Source organism: Limanda limanda, chromosome 3, assembly GCF_963576545.1.
Source record: "Limanda limanda chromosome 3, fLimLim1.1, whole genome shotgun sequence".
In the NCBI taxonomy this organism is placed as follows: Eukaryota; Metazoa; Chordata; class Actinopteri; order Pleuronectiformes; family Pleuronectidae; genus Limanda; species Limanda limanda.
In genome coordinates, this window is record NC_083638.1 from 3,922,619 (window position 1) to 3,940,118 (window position 17,500).

At 44.2% G+C, this 17,500-nt stretch overlaps 1 protein-coding gene across 1 annotated transcript in view; it reads left to right on the forward strand.

Annotated features, from left to right (window-relative positions):
* The window catches only part of LOC132998923 (C-myc promoter-binding protein-like), a 66,874-nt gene extending 50,927 nt beyond the window's left edge, over nt 1–15,947 (forward strand). The window contains exons 21-33 of the mRNA XM_061068670.1: nt 756–875; nt 1,144–1,293; nt 5,896–7,100; nt 7,918–8,128; nt 8,542–8,645; nt 8,895–9,070; nt 9,375–9,542; nt 10,985–11,165; nt 11,252–11,506; nt 11,783–11,900; nt 13,923–14,085; nt 14,796–14,860; nt 15,227–15,947. Coding sequence (XP_060924653.1) covers nt 756–875; nt 1,144–1,293; nt 5,896–7,100; nt 7,918–8,128; nt 8,542–8,645; nt 8,895–9,070; nt 9,375–9,542; nt 10,985–11,165; nt 11,252–11,506; nt 11,783–11,900; nt 13,923–14,085; nt 14,796–14,860; nt 15,227–15,363 — 3,053 coding nt within the window. The 3' untranslated portion in view covers nt 15,364–15,947. The remainder of the gene's footprint in view (nt 1–755; nt 876–1,143; nt 1,294–5,895; nt 7,101–7,917; nt 8,129–8,541; nt 8,646–8,894; nt 9,071–9,374; nt 9,543–10,984; nt 11,166–11,251; nt 11,507–11,782; nt 11,901–13,922; nt 14,086–14,795; nt 14,861–15,226) is intronic.
* Nucleotides 15,948–17,500: the final 1,553 nt, after the last annotated feature.

Below are 17,500 nucleotides of genomic sequence, written 5' to 3' on the forward strand. Positions count from 1 at the left end.
CATATTTTACAATTGATGGATAAATGAATGGAAATAGTCTAGATGAACAGATGAACAATCCTCAATCAGCATGCATATATATTTTCCCCAGTCATATCATGGAACTTACCTGACTAGTCCTTCACACTACAGCAGGCCTCAATAGCCCTGCTGTAGAGTGAAGGATGCTGGGAGTTATCTGTGCATGTGATGGAAGAATGCACAGTGGGGGGTTGAAACTCAACGTGCTGCGTGTGCTGCATTCCATACATCTTTAAAATAGTTTTGAACGATGTTTTCATTGCTCAGCGTTTAATTTGCGTATTTATTTCTTTTTTAAAATTCCCAAAATTCCAGAGCTAAACTTCCATGGAAACTTTCCGCCCCTTTGCAACCCTAGTAACCGTGGAGCAGCTCGGCCTCGGGACAAGTCTGTGACTCAGAACAGCTTTAGCAGAGCAGATGAAAGGGAAGAAGTGCTCCTCCGGCTTTTCCTCTTAACGTCTCATTTCCTTCAGGCAACAACAGATTCACAGTTTCTTCTCTTTTATAGCAAAAAAAAGCTTTCTCTGGGTTTTGTTCTGTAGACTCTGAAACTAAAGGAGGTCTGGCACATGCAGTGGTGCGGGTGTGCAGCCGCTTTGAGAAGCTGGAACTTGAATCCTTCCTCTTTATCATTCACTGTGGTTTATATTCATGTTTAGAATCAGTGCCTGTGTGTTCTCCCCTTTCCTTGGTTTAATCTCCTTCTCCCTCTGTTTCCTCTTGTTCCGCAGGAGATCAGTCGGACCTGGGTTATAACTCGCTGTCCAAAGAGGAGGTCCGGAGAGGAGACCCCAGCTCCCAGGACGCGGCCCCCGACAAGGAGGAGAAGAAGGAGAGCGACTGCAGCTCCCGTCAGTAGTTCAGATATCACCTGATCTGCATGTCCACTGTTCCCTCTCAATGTAAAACCAGAACTTGGCAGATTTCTAGCTGCACGGGATTTCCCACTTCCTCCGCCTTGATCCTCCCGAGATTCATCTCTCCTGGTTTCTCACAAACATCAAAGCCTTGTCTGTTTTGTTTCCGTCCCAGGATTATTTAAAAGAACGATATCGTGTTCAAAGCTTGGGCCCGTCGTCTAAAAGGACGATTTTGAAATTGTAATTTTTGTGTTTGTAGTATCGGAGACGGAGAGCGCCAAAGGAAGTAAAGACTGCCTCCCTCAGCTGGAGGTGGAGGTCGCCTCCTCCTTCAGACCTCGGGCCATCGTCCGCAGCAGCTGTGCCTTCGACGACTCGTCCTGTAAACCCAAGAGCTCCGTGAGCACAGGTACACCAGGACTTATGAGTCAAGGGCTCCTCCAGTGGGGAGTAGAAGCTGGTGCAGGTCGGCCAAGGGTCCTTGAAAAGTCTTAAAGGAAACATATTATGCCCATTTTACCACAGTTGATATGGTTCCTTGGGGTCTTAATGAAATGTCTGTAACATATTTTGGTCAAAATACCCCAAGGATCATTTAAAACAGCCCTCCTCAGATTGACCTGTTTTGAGTATTTAACATGTGAAAGGCCCTAAAGTATTAAATTCAGATTGGATGGGTCTTATTTTAGGCCCATTGCCATTAGAGGTCACTGAGATTTTCTTATGAGGCAAACTGTCTTTTGAATTCATAACATACATAGGTTTACTTGAAACAGGTACCGGTATATTTTTGTTATTTGTGAGTATTATGGCCACTTTAAGGGGAAAACATCTGGGATTTTGTGGAATAAAGTGGAATATTACAAGAAAAATTGCGTAAACTCATGGGAATAAAGTCGTAAAGGTAGGAGAATAACCGATAGAGAGATAGTGGTGAGATACAGGCCACACAGAAAAATGTTAAATGTATGATTTACTGCTTCAAAGAAGATGAAAAAGATTCAAAAAGGAAACAAGCGCCATCTATTTAAACTTTTAGAAAAGTGTAATTTATTTTTCTTCTCTGTGTCCTTCAACTGATTGACAAATGAAACTCTCAGCGCGGTCCGATATGTCATTTAACAAAAACATGTCTCTAATGCTGGTACAGGTTGGCCAAGGGTCCTTGAAAAGTCTTGAGATATTTAACATATAAAAGGCCTTAAAAAGTATTAAATTCAGATTGCATGGGTCTTATTTATTTAAGATTGCCATCAGAGGTCACTGAGATTTTCTTATGAGGCAAACTGTCTTATGAATTCATAACATACATGCGTTTACTTGAAACAAGTATATTTTCGCTTATTGAGTTGAAATTCATGGAAATAAAGTCGTAAAGTTATGAGAACAACCGATTAACAGATAGTGGTGAGATACAGGCCACACAGAAACATGTTAAATGTACGATTTACTGCTTCAAACCAGATGAAAGAGTTCCTAAAAGGATAAAAGCTCCATCTATTTAAACTTTGAGGAAGGGTCATGGAAAAGTCATTAGATATTTAACATATTAAAGGCCTTAAAAAGTATTAATTTCAGATTGGATGAAACAAGTATATTTTACCTTTTTGATAGTATTTTGGCCACTTGAAGGGGATTTGGGGGAATATAGCAAAATATTACAAGAAAAAATTTGTAAAATCATGGGAATAAAGTTGTAAAGTTATGAGAATAACGGCTAGAGAGATAGTGGTGAGATACAGGCCACAGAGAAAAATGTTAAATGTACGATTTACTACTTCAAACAAGATGAAAGAGTTTCAAAATCTCTTTAAACTTTTAGGAAGTTGTAATTAATTTTACTTCTCTGTGTCCTTCAACTGATTGACGCATGAAACTTGAAAAGACTTAAGATATTTAACCTATAAGAGGCGTTAAAAAGTATTAAATTCAGATTGGAAGGGTCTTATTTTAGGCCCATTGCCATCAGAGGTCACTGAGATTTTCTTATGAGGCAAACTGTCTTTTGAATTCATAACATACATGCGTTTACCTGAAAGAAGTATATTTTAGCTTTTTGAGTTGAAATTCATGGAAATATAGTCGTAAAGTTATGAAAACAACCGATAGAGAGATAGTGGTGAGATACAGGCCACACAGAAACATGTTAAATGTACGATTTACTACTTCAAACAAGATGAAAGAGTTCCTAAAAGTATACAAGCTCCATCTATTTAAACTTTAAGGAAGGGTCCTTGAAAAGTCCTTAGATATTTAACATATGAAAGGCCTTAAAAAGTATTAATTTCAGATTGGATGAAACAAGTATATTTTACCTTTTTGATAGTATTTTGGCCACTTGAAGGGGATTTGGGGGAATATAGCAAAATATTACAAGAAAAAATTTGTAAAATCATGGGAATAAAGTTGTAAAGTTATGAGAATAACGGCTAGAGAGATAGTGGTGAGATACAGGCCACACCGAAAAATGTTAAATGTACGATTTACTACTTCAAACAAGATGAAAGAGTTTCAAAATCTCTTTAAACTTTTAGGAAGTTGTAATTAATTTTACTTCTCTGTGTCCTTCAACTGATTGACGCATGAAACTTGAAAAGACTTAAGATATTTAACCTATAAGAGGCGTTAAAAAGTATTAAATTCAGATTGGAAGGGTCTTATTTTAGGCACATTGCCATCAGAGGTCACTGAGATTTTCTTATGAGGCAAACTGTCTTTTGAATTCATAACATACATGCGTTTACTTGAAACAAGTATATTTTCGCTTATTGAGTTGAAATTCATGGAAATATAGTCGTAAAGTTATGAGAACAACCGATAAAGAGATAGTGGTGAGATACAGTTAGATGTACTTCAAACAAGATGAAAGAGTTCCTAAAAGGATAAAAGCTCCATCTATTTAAACTTTGAGGAAGGGTCATGGAAAAGTCCTAAGATATTTAACATATGAAAGGCCTTAAAAAGTATTAAATTCAGATTGGATGAAACAAGTATATTTTACCTTTTTGATAGTATTTTGGCCACTTGAAGGGGATTTGGGGGAATATAGCAAAATATTACAAGAAAAAATTTGTAAATTCATGGGAATAAAGTTGTAAAGTTATGAGAATAACGGATAGAGAGATAGTGGTGAGATACAGGCCACACCGACAAATGTTAAATGTACGATTTACTACTTTCAAAGAGGAAACAAGCTCCATCTATATAAACTTTAAGGAAAAGTGAAATTTACTTTTCTTCTCTGTGTCCTTCAACTGATTGACGCATGAAACTTGAAAAGACTTAAGATATTTAACCTATAAGAGGCGTTAAAAAGTATTAAATTCAGATTGGAAGGGTCTTATTTTAGGCACATTGCCATCAGAGGTCACTGAGATTTTCTTATGAGGCAAACTGTCTTTTGAATTCATAACATACATGCGTTAACTTGAAACAAGTATATTTTAGCTTTTTGAGTTGAAATTCATGGAAATATAGTCATAAAGTTATGAGAACAACCGATAGAGAGATAGTGGTGAGATACAGTTAGATGTACTTCAAACAAGATGAAAGAGTTCCTAAAAGGATAAAAGCTCCATCTATTTAAACTTTAAGGAAGGGTCATGGAAAAGTCCTAAGATATTTAACATATGAAAGGCCTTAAAAAGTATTAATTTCAGATTTGATGAAACAAGTATATTTTAACTTTTTGATAGTATTTTGGCCACTTGAAGGGGATTTGGGGGAATATAGCAAAATATTACAAGAAAAAATTTGTAAATTCATGGGAATAAAGTTGTAAAGTTATGAGAATAACGGATAGAGAGATAGTGGTGAGATACAGGCCACACCGACAAATGTTAAATGTACGATTTACTACTTTCAAAGAGGAAACAAGCTCCATCTATTTAAACTTTAAGGAAAAGTGAAATTTACTTTTCTTCTCTGTGTCCTTCAACTGATTGACGCATGAAACTTGAAAAGACTTAAGATATTTAACCTATAAGAGGCGTTAAAAAGTATTAAATTCAGATTGGATGGGTCTTATTTTAGGCACATTGCCATCAGAGGTCACTGAGATTTTCAAATGAGGCAAACTGTCTTTTGAGTTCATATCATAGATGCGTTTACTTGAAACAAGTATATTTTTGCTTCTTGAGATTATTATGGCCACTTGAAGGGAAAAAATATCTGGGATTTTGGGGAATAAAGTGAAATATTACAAGAAAAATGTTGTAAATTCATGGAAATAAAGACGTAAAGATCTGAAAATAACAGATAGAGAGATAGTGGTGAGATACAGGCCACACAGAAACATGTTAAATGTACGATTTACTGCTTCAGAACAAGAAAGAGTTTCAAAAAGGAAACAAGCTCCATCTATTTAAACTTTTAGGAAAAGTGTAATTTACTTTTCTTCTCTGTGTCCTTCAACTGATTGACGCATGAAACTTGAAGTCAGAACTCTCGTGGTTTGATTGTCATTTGAGATATTTAACATATCAAAGGCCTTAAAAATAATTAAATTCAGATGGGTTGGGTCTTATTTTAGGCACATTGCCTTCAGAGGTCGGCAGATTTTCTTATGAAAAGTTCTTATGAGGCAAACTGTCTTTTGAATTCATATCATAGATGCGTTAACTTGAAACAAGTATATTTTCGCTTATTGAGATTATTATGGCCACTTGAAGGGAAAAATATCTGGGATTTGGGGGAATTAAGTTAAATATTACAAAACATTTTTTGTAAATTGATGGAAATTAAGTCGTAAAGTTATGAGAACAACCGATAGAGAGATAGTCGTGAGATACAGGCCACACAGAAACATGTTAAATGTACGATTTACTGCTTCAAACAAGATGAAAAAGATTCAAAAAGGAAACAAGCTCCATCTATTTTTAAACTTTTAGAAAAGGGTAATTTATTTTTCTTCTTGTCTTTGTCCTTAAACGCATGAACTTCAAGTCAGAACTCTCCTGGTCCGATTATGTGATTTAACACAACATGTCTCTAACGCCCCCCCCCCCCTCAGGACACGTGGCCGGGCTCCTCTTCACCTCGTCCCTGGATGAGATCTGCGAGGTCCAGACCAACAGTTTGCTCAGGAGACACCGCAGCGCTCTGGAGGACGTGGTCGGCAGCGCCGGCAGCGGCTCCGCCCTCGAGTGGCCGGGGGTCAGAGGTCGGCGTCTGAGCGGAGACACGGTGGGCAGCAGCGGCAGCGGCACCCCCGTCCTCAGCCTGGCGATGAGCCAAGGTGAGACGGACCCGGAGAAGATCGCGGGTCACCTGGGCGCCGACGCCAGGATTCTCTCCGCGGTCAACTTCACTAAGAGCAGGAGGCCTCGCTCGCTGGCGTTCGGCGAATCAGAGGGCGGCGCCGGGCGACTGGATCACAGGGGGGAGGAGGAGGAGGAGGAGCTGGAGGGACAGGACTCCAGTGATGAGGACAGAGGGAACACGGAGGCCATCTTTGATCTGGAGGATCTGGATCTGGACAAGCCTGCGCCCGGGCGTGGCGTCCCCGCTCGTCAGAGACACAAGACGCCGGTGGGACGCAGCGTGAGCTCCGGCGCCCTGAGCCCCGGGGCGTCCAGAGGAGGCGTGAAGCGCACGGGCATCGAGACGGGCGACGACCCCCTGTCGCTGCTCGCTGCTGAGTCACAGCCCGAGCCGCCGGGGGGGGGGCGGTACCCGGACGGCGAGGAGGGGAGCACGCCGAGCGCCGGCCGGCACCTGGCCCGGGAGATCGAGCTCTACATGAACCACATGGGCAGCCCGCTGACCAGCCGCACGCCCAGCCTGGACCTGCAGGACCCGGCCAGCCCCCCCCTCCTCCACCCCCCCGCCGCCATGTCCGGCCCCCGGAGAGCCAGCCTCCCTCACAGCTCCTCCCACAGCTCCTCCCACAGGACGGCCGGAGTCCCACGCTCCTGCACGTTCCACCCGCCCTCGCCCTCCCACCCCATCGCACGCCAGCGCCTGTGGTCGTCGCCCCCCCGGCGCAGCTCCAGCACCACCCCCAGCCCCAGCCCTCGCCCCTCCCCCTACAGAGAGAGGGCGGACAGGATGAGCCTGGCCACGCCCTCGCCGTCCTCCTCGTCCTTCGCTCTGGACACGCTGCTCACGCCGACGCTGGACGTCTTCAAAACCAGCGTGGTCTCCGCTGGGAAGGGCGTGGCCGAGAAGGCGAGCCGCTGGTACTCGCGTCTGGCGACTTACACCACGCCCACCAAGGTACCGAGTCCCGACCGGAGAGATCAGCTTCAGACTGGGGAGAGAAATGTTGTTTTCAGAAATGAACACTTTCATTCACAACTATTCAACAAACTCAACAGACTCGCTTAAATCGAGTTTGAGATGAATATATTTATATATATATATACAGATAGATGATAAATGACCTAATTTTAAACCTATATCACATATTTTAATCCCAAAAAAGCCACATTTGAATCTATAATACATCAGGAATAAGAAGCAAACTTCAAATAAGATAAAAACCTGTTTAAACACTGGTGTGATTTTACTTTTGCACAAACACACGTCAGTGCTTTTATAAGAAGCAGTGGAAGACTTCAGTTGGAGCGCTGCTGCCCTCTGGTGGCTGTGTTGATATGATTCCTGTGGAAGATAAGATCAAAATATTCCTTTATTTGGGGAAATTTGACTTAAAAATCTGAGAAAACCTCCAGTTTCTCTCTGTTAAAGGAAATTAAATAAATTCCTGGATCCAATCCCTTTTTTTTTAAATAAATTTTAAATGTTCTTTGGTGCAGATACTACATTTTTAAAACATTTACACAGTTTTATGAAATCATATAATCACTGACTACATGTTGATCAGGTTTGCTCTGGTGAATCATTTGAATGATTTGTGTTTAAAGTCAAAGAGGAAAATGCATTTTAGTTCAGATAATCTGTAAAAACAATCTTATTTGATCCTTTTAGGATATAAAATAATTTAATTTGTAGTAGCTGTTGCTGTGAGAATCATAGTTTTATGAATATAAACATCACCCGACACTCACCCGTCTCTCCTCCGTCGCTCCAGGACGGTTACATCGACCGGCTGAGCGTCGGCGACCCGGACGGCTCGTCTCTGCTGGACGAGGAGGACGGCCGGGGGTCGGAGAGCTCGGTGGTCTCTCCCCAGAGGAACGGCCCCGGTGGTCCCTCGGCCCCCCGACGCAGCCCCCGGCGCAGCCGCCTGGACGGCCCCCCCGCCGGGTCCCGCCCCATGAGACCCACGTCCCTGCTGCCCGGTGAGGAAGCTCCTCCTCCTCCTCTTCTTCTTTAGCATTAGTTTCTAACGTGATCACATTCCAAGCAAAGGTTTTTTATCTTTGACACATTTTTCAAACAAAGTGATTCAGGTGAAATAAGGTTTTTGTCCCGTCTACATTTTATTTGCCAAATATCGACAGCAAGAAAAAAGAAATTAAATCTGTATGAATTAATTCAATTTGCAGATCTGTCTTTTTTTCTTTAGCAGTTTCTGGTTTTAAATCATTTGAATGTTGTGACTATCACTTAAATATTCACTTCTTTAAAAGCTCAGTTTCCTGACAAACCATCTGATAAAACATCGGAAATGTTTCAAATAAATATAAAAAAAGCCGTGGGAGTAAATAAATGTGATATTATTCTGATCGTTCTTGTCTTCGTCCTCCTGCAGGATGCGTCCTCTCCCCCCCCGGCTTCTCTCTGCCGGACAAGTCGGACGCCGGCTCCTCCCACTACACCAGCAACACCAGCATCTTCAACAACTACGCCATGGAGGTAGATCACACTGGGAAACTGAGAAGTGGAATTCAGCGCCTGGGACGTAACCATCAGAACTGCTCTGAGCTCTGTGTGTGTGTGTGTGTGTGTGTGTGTGTGTGTGTGTGTGTGTGTGTGTGTGTGTGTGTGTGTGTGTGTGTGTGTGTGTGTGTGTGTGTGTGTGTGTGTGTGTGTGTGTGTGTGTGTGTGTGTGTGTGTGTGTGTGTGTGTGTGTGTGTGTGTGTGTGTGTGTGTCTCTTCCTCCAGCTGCTGATCTCCAGCTGCTCTCGCTGTAAGACCTGTGACTCTCTGGTGTACGACGAGGAGATCATGGCCGGCTGGACGGCGGACGACTCCAACCTGAACACCACCTGCCCCTTCTGTGGAAACCCCTTCCTGCCTTTCCTCAATGTGGAGATCAGGGACCTGAGGGGACCCGGCAGGTAGAACAGAGCCTTTACTTCATCCGTATCTTACTGGTACTTTAAAATATCCACTTTCTTGACATGGTTTTAAAACAAAAGAAGAATCTGCCTCACACATGGAGGCTTGAGGCCTTTGAGGCGGCTGCAGGTTCGATTCCGACCCGACCCTTTGCTGCCTGTGTTCTTCGAGCCCCATTTCACATTTCCACTGCCCATAAAACATCTTTTAAAAGAGAAGGAAACACAGGATATTTTTAAAAACATCAGAATAGATATTTTACCGTACTTAAACGACCAGCACCGTTCTGATTTGACTCCCCAGACTTTTCCTGAAGGGCAGTCCGTCGGTGGACGAGGCGATGACGTCATCGTACTCCGCCTCCACGGGTTTCGACACAGGGACGTCCACCTTGTCCACGCCATGTCCTGCCACAGCTGTGTCCCCTCCCTCCCCCGTGGCGGCTGTCCAGGAGTCCTCGGGCGACGGAAGGTAACTCACCGTGGTTCACTGGGATTCACACGCTCATCATACGGAGCTGCATGTGATCTCCTGTAGCTCAATGAAGTGCAAACCGATGTGGAGGAGCATCTCTATGGGGCGCCGTTTGTAAAGCAGCTGACGCTGAAAATAAGAGCAACATTTTGTCACATTTAGCTTCAAACCATGTTTAAAAAACTGGTGTGAATTTTTGAGTCACTTTTTTGCACATTTACAACAATATTTGTCAACTTAGAGATATTTTAAATATTTAAATCCAAATGTTAAATCTAAATCTAAATGTTAAATTTAAATCAAAATCGAAGTGTGAAATTGAAATGTTTAATCTAAATCTAAATGTTAAATTTAAATTTAAATGTTAAATCTTAATGTTACGGTAACAGGAAGTAACAAAATAAAAGCTCGAGGAGGTCAGAGTGTGTTTATATTGGCAAATAACGAATAAATCTTATTCGGGGAAATGGACTCTCCAAATAAAGTTTCTCCAAACGTGTTTGTTATTTTATGTAGTTAATATCACGATAATCCATGTCCAAGAGTCCATTTTTCCATTTATTTTGTTACTTCCTGTTACCGGCATTTGAATTTGCATATTAGTTAAATATATGTTTCACCCGAAACATTTAGATTTAACATTTAGATTTAGATTTAACATTTAGATTTAGATTTAGATTTAACATTTAGATTTAAATTTAAGATTTAGATTTAACATTTAGATTTAAATTTCAATTTAACATTTAGATTTAGATTAAATGTGACAAAATGCTGCTGTTATTTTCAGCGTGAGCTGCTTTACAAACGGCCCCCCATACATCTCTACATCCAGTTGTGTTGAATTGTGGGAGTAGATCTGTGGCTGATTCATATTGAGAGTTTAAAACAGGACCAGCGTACGTTAAAACAGATTCATAACTTCTTCGTCCTTGTGTTGGTTTCACACACTGACCTGTGTCCTCCCTGTGTCCTCGCTGTGTCCTTCCTGTGTCCTCCCTGTGTCCTACTTGTGTCCTCCCTGTGTCCTCCCTGTGTCCTCGCTGTGTCCTCCCTGTGTCCTCCCTGTGTCCTCCCTGTGTCCTCTCTGTGTCCTCCCTGTGTCCTACTTGTGTCCTCCCTGTGTCCTCCCTGTGTTCTCCCTGTGTCCTCCCTGTGTCCTCCCTGTGTCCTCTCTGTGTCCTCCCTGTGTCCTCCCTGTGTCCTCCCTGTGTCCTCGCTGTGTCCTCCCTGTGTCCTCCCTGTGTCCTCCCTGTGTCCTACTTGTGTCTTCCCTGTGTCCTCCCTGTGTTCTCCCTGTGTCCTCCCTGTGTCCTCCCTGTGTCCTCTCTGTGTCCTCCTTGTGTCCTCCCTGTGTCCTCCCTGTGTCCTCCCTGTGTCCTCCCTGTGTCCTCGCTGTGTCCTCCCTGTGTCCTCCCTGTGTCCTCCCTGTGTCCTCCCAGGAGCAGAGCAACTAGGGCTCAAGGGATAAACATCCCCTCAGGATGCCGGGGGGGCATGGCGTCCCCCGGAGCGCCCATGGCCCGGAGCGTCAGCACCTTCAATCCTCTGGAGGAAGCTTCCCGACCCGGCCGCGGCGTGCCGACCTCCGGCAGCCTGCCCAGCCGCCTCAACGAGACATCGGTACGTGTCCACGCTAACCACGTCACTCCACTTCCTGTTCTAGTCCTCCACAATCTGCCCCTCCCATTAATAAATCCTTCTCCCAGGATCCACTGAACATGGAGTGGCGGCTCCACAACCCGGAGCCGGTGACGGTTCCCTACCTGAGCCCGCTGGTGCTGTGGAAGGAGCTGGAGAGTCTCCTGGAGAACGAGGGCGACCCGGCCATCACCGAGGCCGACGTGGTGGACCAGCATCCCATCATCTACTGGAACCTGGTGTGGTACTTCAGACGCCTGGACCTGCCCAGCAACCTGCCCGGACTCATCCTCACGTCCGAGCACTGCAACCGAGACTCTCAGGTCCGACGCACAAACAGAAACACACACACACACGAGTAGTAAACACTGACATTTGACTTCACAGGGTTGTGTGTTTGCTGCTCTCTGGTGGTCGAGTCTTTTAAATCTGGATTTCCCAACTGTTTCCACTTGTGCTTGAGGGCAAATTATATCTTTATATCTGATTTTACACTGATTTTGTGACATTAAAAGATAAGTGAGAACATGTGAAGGGTTTTGAGGGACACGACAAACACAACTGTCTGTCTCACGGTCTCTGTGTGTGTCTGTTGTCAGGTTCCTCGTCACTGGATGTCCGAGGACAGTAAACACGTGTTGATCCAGATCCTGTGGGACAACCTGAAGCTGCACCAGGATCCTGTCCAGCCGCTCTACATCGTCTGGAACACCTTCAGTGAGTCACAGCAGTTACACTTTGATTTAAGGCCAATTTTTGCTTCTCCGTTTTTTCGGACACGGACAGATAAGACCGCCCTCTCCGAGCGCCTCGGAGAGCTTTTCGTGCACCTCTGATTTTTCTAACTGTCCGTGTTTATTTCGGAGACCCCATGGACCGCCCTTGGCTGTGATTGGTCCGCGAACGACATCATTTCCGTACGACGTTATTTCCGGACCTCAAACTTCCTGCTTCACAATAACCACAAACACAACTAGGATTCTACGATTAATGTGACGTGTGTGTTAAGCCAGCGGAGTTGTCCGGCTGACGGTGGCTCGTTAGAGCACTGACGGCATGTGTGCACGGTCACATACGGTTATAACGAGCTTTCAAAACGGCGCTAGCGGGCTAGGCTAGCGGGCTAGCCACCATGCTAACTGCGGTGGTAACAGTGCAAAAACCCGCTGTGACGACTTTAATTCCACTTCTATCATAACACTGTTTCTATAATACCGTCAGGTTAGAAGCAAACACTGGGTAGTAGTTAGTGTCGGGAGTCCTGCTGACTGTGTGTGGAAGCTGGGGGGGGAGCTAGCTGGGGGGGGAGCTAGCTAGCTCCGTCTGGCTTCAAGCTACACGGAGCTTCATGCTGTGGAATTAGCAACACAGTTCGGAAACTAGACCGGGGAACCGCTGCGCTAAGAAACGATTACATCAGCATTTTGACCTGCTGGGTGTCACTTTATTTTATTTAGTTGCCATCGTAGCTACACTGTGTGTGAGGAAAGTGGGGAGTAAGTAAATGAACAGCGTGGACTTCTTCTGATTACTCGTAGGTAGGCTTCTCCCAGCTTGTCTTTTGTGCGCCACCTACTGTTCTGGCGGTGAATTGTTTTCAGACGGAGAAGCAAAAATCTAAAAGACTCTCTGGTCTCCGTGCGTCCCTCTCCGCGAAACGGATACGTAAAAGCATAATGGAGCCTTTTCTCGTGATAACAACTTGACGAGAGCGGGATTTGTGATCGGCGAACGAGCCGGTAGAAGAAGCCGGTTTGAGGAAGAGGAGGCATGGGGGGGGAGGAGGAGGAGGCATGGGGGGGGGGAGGAGGGAGCCAGCTCCTCCTGGGGGTCGGCTCGTCCTCTAACAGGCTGTGTCTGCTTCTCTGTGTCTTCCAGGGCTTAATTGTACTCTGTTGTTAGAGAGTGAGTGTTCACCTGCACACACACACACACACACACACACACACACACACACAGATGAGTCCTGTTGTCTGTCCCGTGCGAGGCCGGCTGTCTCCCTCTGTGCCGTGTGTGTGTGTGTGTGTGTGTGTGTGTGTGTGTGTTCTCTGCCTGATGCTTTGCAGTTTGTTGTTTGGGGAAAGTCGACCTGTTCCCGTCACAGTGTTTGGAATTGATGTTGACTCAGGGGTTGTTGTTGTTGTTGTTGTTGTTGATCAAATACAGTCCTGAGATGTATTTGAGTGTTGGTTTGCATCTCTGGTGAACGTCCACTTTGTCCTTCCACTTGTGAACATGGACATTTCAACAGTTTGAGTTGTGCAGCGGCATCAGGTCACACATCACTTACCTAAAATCCACTTTGCTCTTGTTTTCCTACTTTGATTTGAGCATAAAATCAAAAGCTTAACAAAAATAACCTGTATCAGTTTATAATATTATAATAAATCCTTTTTTTCACTTTCCGATTGTGCTGTAACAAACTATTCTCATATTCAATTGTTATTGTGTGTGTGTGTAGCATCAGAACTGCATGTGATGTGTTCACATGTCTGGTTCTGTTCAACCAAAAGTCCAAATACCCAAAAGTATTTAAAGCTACAGACACGTGTTCAATATATAAGATTAATAAAACCAGTTTTACAGATCCACAGCCCAGGAGCTTTAGGGTGAAGTGAAAACCTCAGATAAGAATCAAACCACCTTCATCCTGTCTCTCTGTGGTTCTGTCTGTAGAAACTAGTCCTCTGCTGACCTCTGTGTGTGTGTCTGTGTGTGTGTCTGTGTGTGTTTCGGTAGATGTGGGCTACCCTCTGTCCCGGCCGGTCCCGGAGGAGGAGAAGCCGTTCAGCGAGGAGCTGCTGCAGAGCGTGGTGAAGAGCATCCAGAGGAACGACCTCAGCCGGCCGGTGGCTCAGCTGCTGCAGCTGCTGCACCAGACGCTCGGGGTCAAGAGGCAAAGGTCGGCAGTGACTCATCATCGAGTGTGTTAGAGTCATCGAGTGTGTTAGAGTCATCGAGTCTGAAAGTGTGTGTGGAGGTCGTTTCACGTGTAAACAAACACGTAAACTCTCGTGCAGAGCAGGAGGGAATCAAACCCTCGCGTGTTTACAGGAAAACATTCGATTCACTTACAGAACGATTAATCAATCTATCGAACTTTATTTGTATAGCCCATATTCACAAATCACACTTCACCTCATAGGGCTTTAACATGGTGAGACATCCTCTGTCCTTAACCCTCAACAAGAGTCAGGAAAAACTACTAAAAACCCTTTAGGTAAAAATACGTAGAAACCTCAGAGAGACACATGTGAGGATCCGTCTCCCAGGACGGACACAAGTGACACAACAGATGTGTAGAGGAGAACATCATCAGGAGAAAGGTTTTAGAAGCATCGATGAGGGGAAAAATTTTGAAGGATAACTTCAATACTATATGTCAAGCAGTCCTGCTGCAGCATAGTCTCTGGTCAGCAGCAAGATCATGATCCAGCATCAGGACCAGATCCACTATCGTCCACAGTCAATAAGCTTAACTTAAAGTGTTGACAGGAAAATCTCTTCATGTCCAAACCATAGAGTCACTTTCATCGTGTCAGTCACTGAGACTCGAGTCTAAAAGCTGCTGTGACGACTTGTTTCTCTCCTTGTGCTCTTCTTCTTCGTCAGGAGCTTGTACAGAGACGTCCTCTTCCTGTCCCTCGTGGCTCTGGGCAAAGACAACATCGACATCGGCAAGTTCCTCCCACATTCAACCTTGTGCCACTGATTCATTATTAAATGACTTTTTTCATCGGGTTTGTAGAGATTTGGGATAAATAAAAGTATAAATATACATTTTAAGGTGCTTGTATAATGAAGAATGGAGCATGACTGATTTCTGGCCACTAGAGGGCAGCAGAGAACTAAATGTTGATGCATTAAGTTGACGTTGGATGACAATTTGCTAATTGTCATCCTGGTTTATACAGATGTGTTTCTGTGACCCGGCTATCGCGCTACCACGGATCCGTTGATCAAATTTGGATTTTAACCCCGTGGATTTGAAGGAAGGAAGAATTTGTAGAAACGGTTTTAACTCGGTTCTCTTCTCTCCTCAGACGCCTTCGACCGGGAGTACAAGCTGGCGTACGACCGCCTGGCGCCGAGCCTGGTGAAGCTGACCCACAACTGTGACCGTCCCCCCAGCACGGGGGTCATGGAGTGTCGCCGGACGTTCGGCGAGCCTTACCTGTGAACCCCCCCCCCCCCCTCCTGTCCGTCCATCCGTCCATCCGTCCGTCACACGCCCGGACGAACTCTCATCGTCCAACGCTTCGAGACGAGCTCAGGAACTTGTTGGGAGACTGTGAATGTGAACTCAGAGATCGGATCCAGTGGACTGAGGTCACATGATGTAGCCCGAAACCCGACGAGTCACTTCTACACACGACGTCTCGTTTCCGTGACGACGGGAAACCCACGCACAGCGTTCGGAAACATCCGTCGTTCACCTGGTTTCTTCTCTGGTAAATCCTGTGAAAACGATGTAAGAACGGCAGCAGAGGATTTCTTCTTTTTTTTTTTAAATGCAGCATTTATATTGTATAGTCGCAGTATATGAAGACAATTAGCAATATTTTAATTTGAAGTCTATTTATACAGAGTCAGCTTTATTTATTCTAGCGTTTTCTCGTGTCCTGTTTGTTTTCTCCGCCGCTCGTTTCCAACAACACGCGGAGAAGAAGCTGACGTAAGAATTCATGTCTGTTGTAAATAATTAACCACGTTTCCGAGGAGCATGAAAACAAAGATTTACGTTGGAGCTGCAGTGATAACGAATGAGACGTTTCCGATTCTTGATTCATCGTCTTTATTCGTTCTTGTCAGATAATATTTGAGATGAATCGATTCTGAATCTCCGGCTGCAGCTCTGAACCTTCTGAAGCCGCCTTGTTTCACGTCCCGCTGCTTTAACTGTCATCTCATTTTCATGTAAAGTTCCACAAGGTTCGGTTTGTTTACACTTTGATGACTTTTTAAAGTTTCCTCACGTTCAGACATCAGTGTGGGCCGTCCTGAGAACCTACAAAGCCGGTTAACGTTATATATTGTGACGAACTTTCCCTCTTTTTGTCAAACGCCGTTTTAAAACCACAAGAAAAGCCTGGAGCACAACAAACGATTCATCTCACTGCAAAAGTGTCGTTCACAGGTTTGATTTCTCACTTTCCTGCAGCTGCAACTCTTTTGTCCTCGTCGGGATCCTGTAGATCTTCTCTCTGGTTTTTATCTCTTATCTTAAACTTTAACCGGTTCTTATTAGCGCTTAAAATCCAGAATCTCATGGAAATTTTATTGCGTAGTTTCCGAGTAATCCTGACGACACCTGTGACAACACAACGTCCCTGGCTTCCGTAAAAATAAGGAATTCAGCTCAGATGCTTTCTTTTTATTTCTAAAAATAAATCTAAATTTTAACTGTATTTTCTCTTTAAGTCAAACGAATATTAATGTTTAAACAGATTCTGGATCAACTGGATTTTTCAGCAGGTTGTTTTCATGCGTTGATCAAACTGACGCGCTGGTTGCAGGAGGACGTCCAGGGTCGAACCTCAAGGGCGTCTCATGAATGTCAAACCATGTGAGTGAGTGAGTGAGTGTGTGTGTGTGTCTGTGTGTGTGTGTGTGTGTGTCTGTGTGTGTGTGTGTGTGTTTATCTGTGGCAGAGGAAACCAAAACAGGGAAAGTCTGAAATCTGCACTTTGACCCTTGACAGTGAACTTTCAGCAGCGGCTCGGAGCAGCTGTCGTCCGTCTGAGGATCTTTGTTGTTTGTGTTAGAAAAAAGAAATAAAAAAGTTGTACAAATGACTGATTTTGCAGAATCTGGGCCGTGTACATTTGAACTGGCCCTTTGTAGAAATCACTTTTTCTAACGGTTGGTTCACGGCGACGATTCTGAACCGAGACCGGATCCACGGGACGGACGGACTGTCAATAAAATCATCTACGAGCTCGACTACGGCTTCTGCTTTCTTCATTTTTCGGCCACAGGTGGCGCTATAGAGCAGTTTTGTTTGTGTGATTCCGATGAAAAACACTTGTTGATGTTAGAACCGTAGAAACACTGTCAACCATCAAATCTTGATGTAAACAGCCTCATGCAAGAACCATTAGATTTGTTCTTAAGTTGCTTAACAAAGATTTAGGAAAACATGTCGCATTCACACATTTTCTCATCACAATTTCAAGTCTCTTGTCAAATAATATATGGTTGATTTGTGATTTAAAATGTTGTTGGCCATTCAAGTTACAAATACAAAATTTGCTGTGTTTAATTTCATTGTACTTATGAAGTGTTTATCTCAGACAAACTTCATTATTTTAAATCTG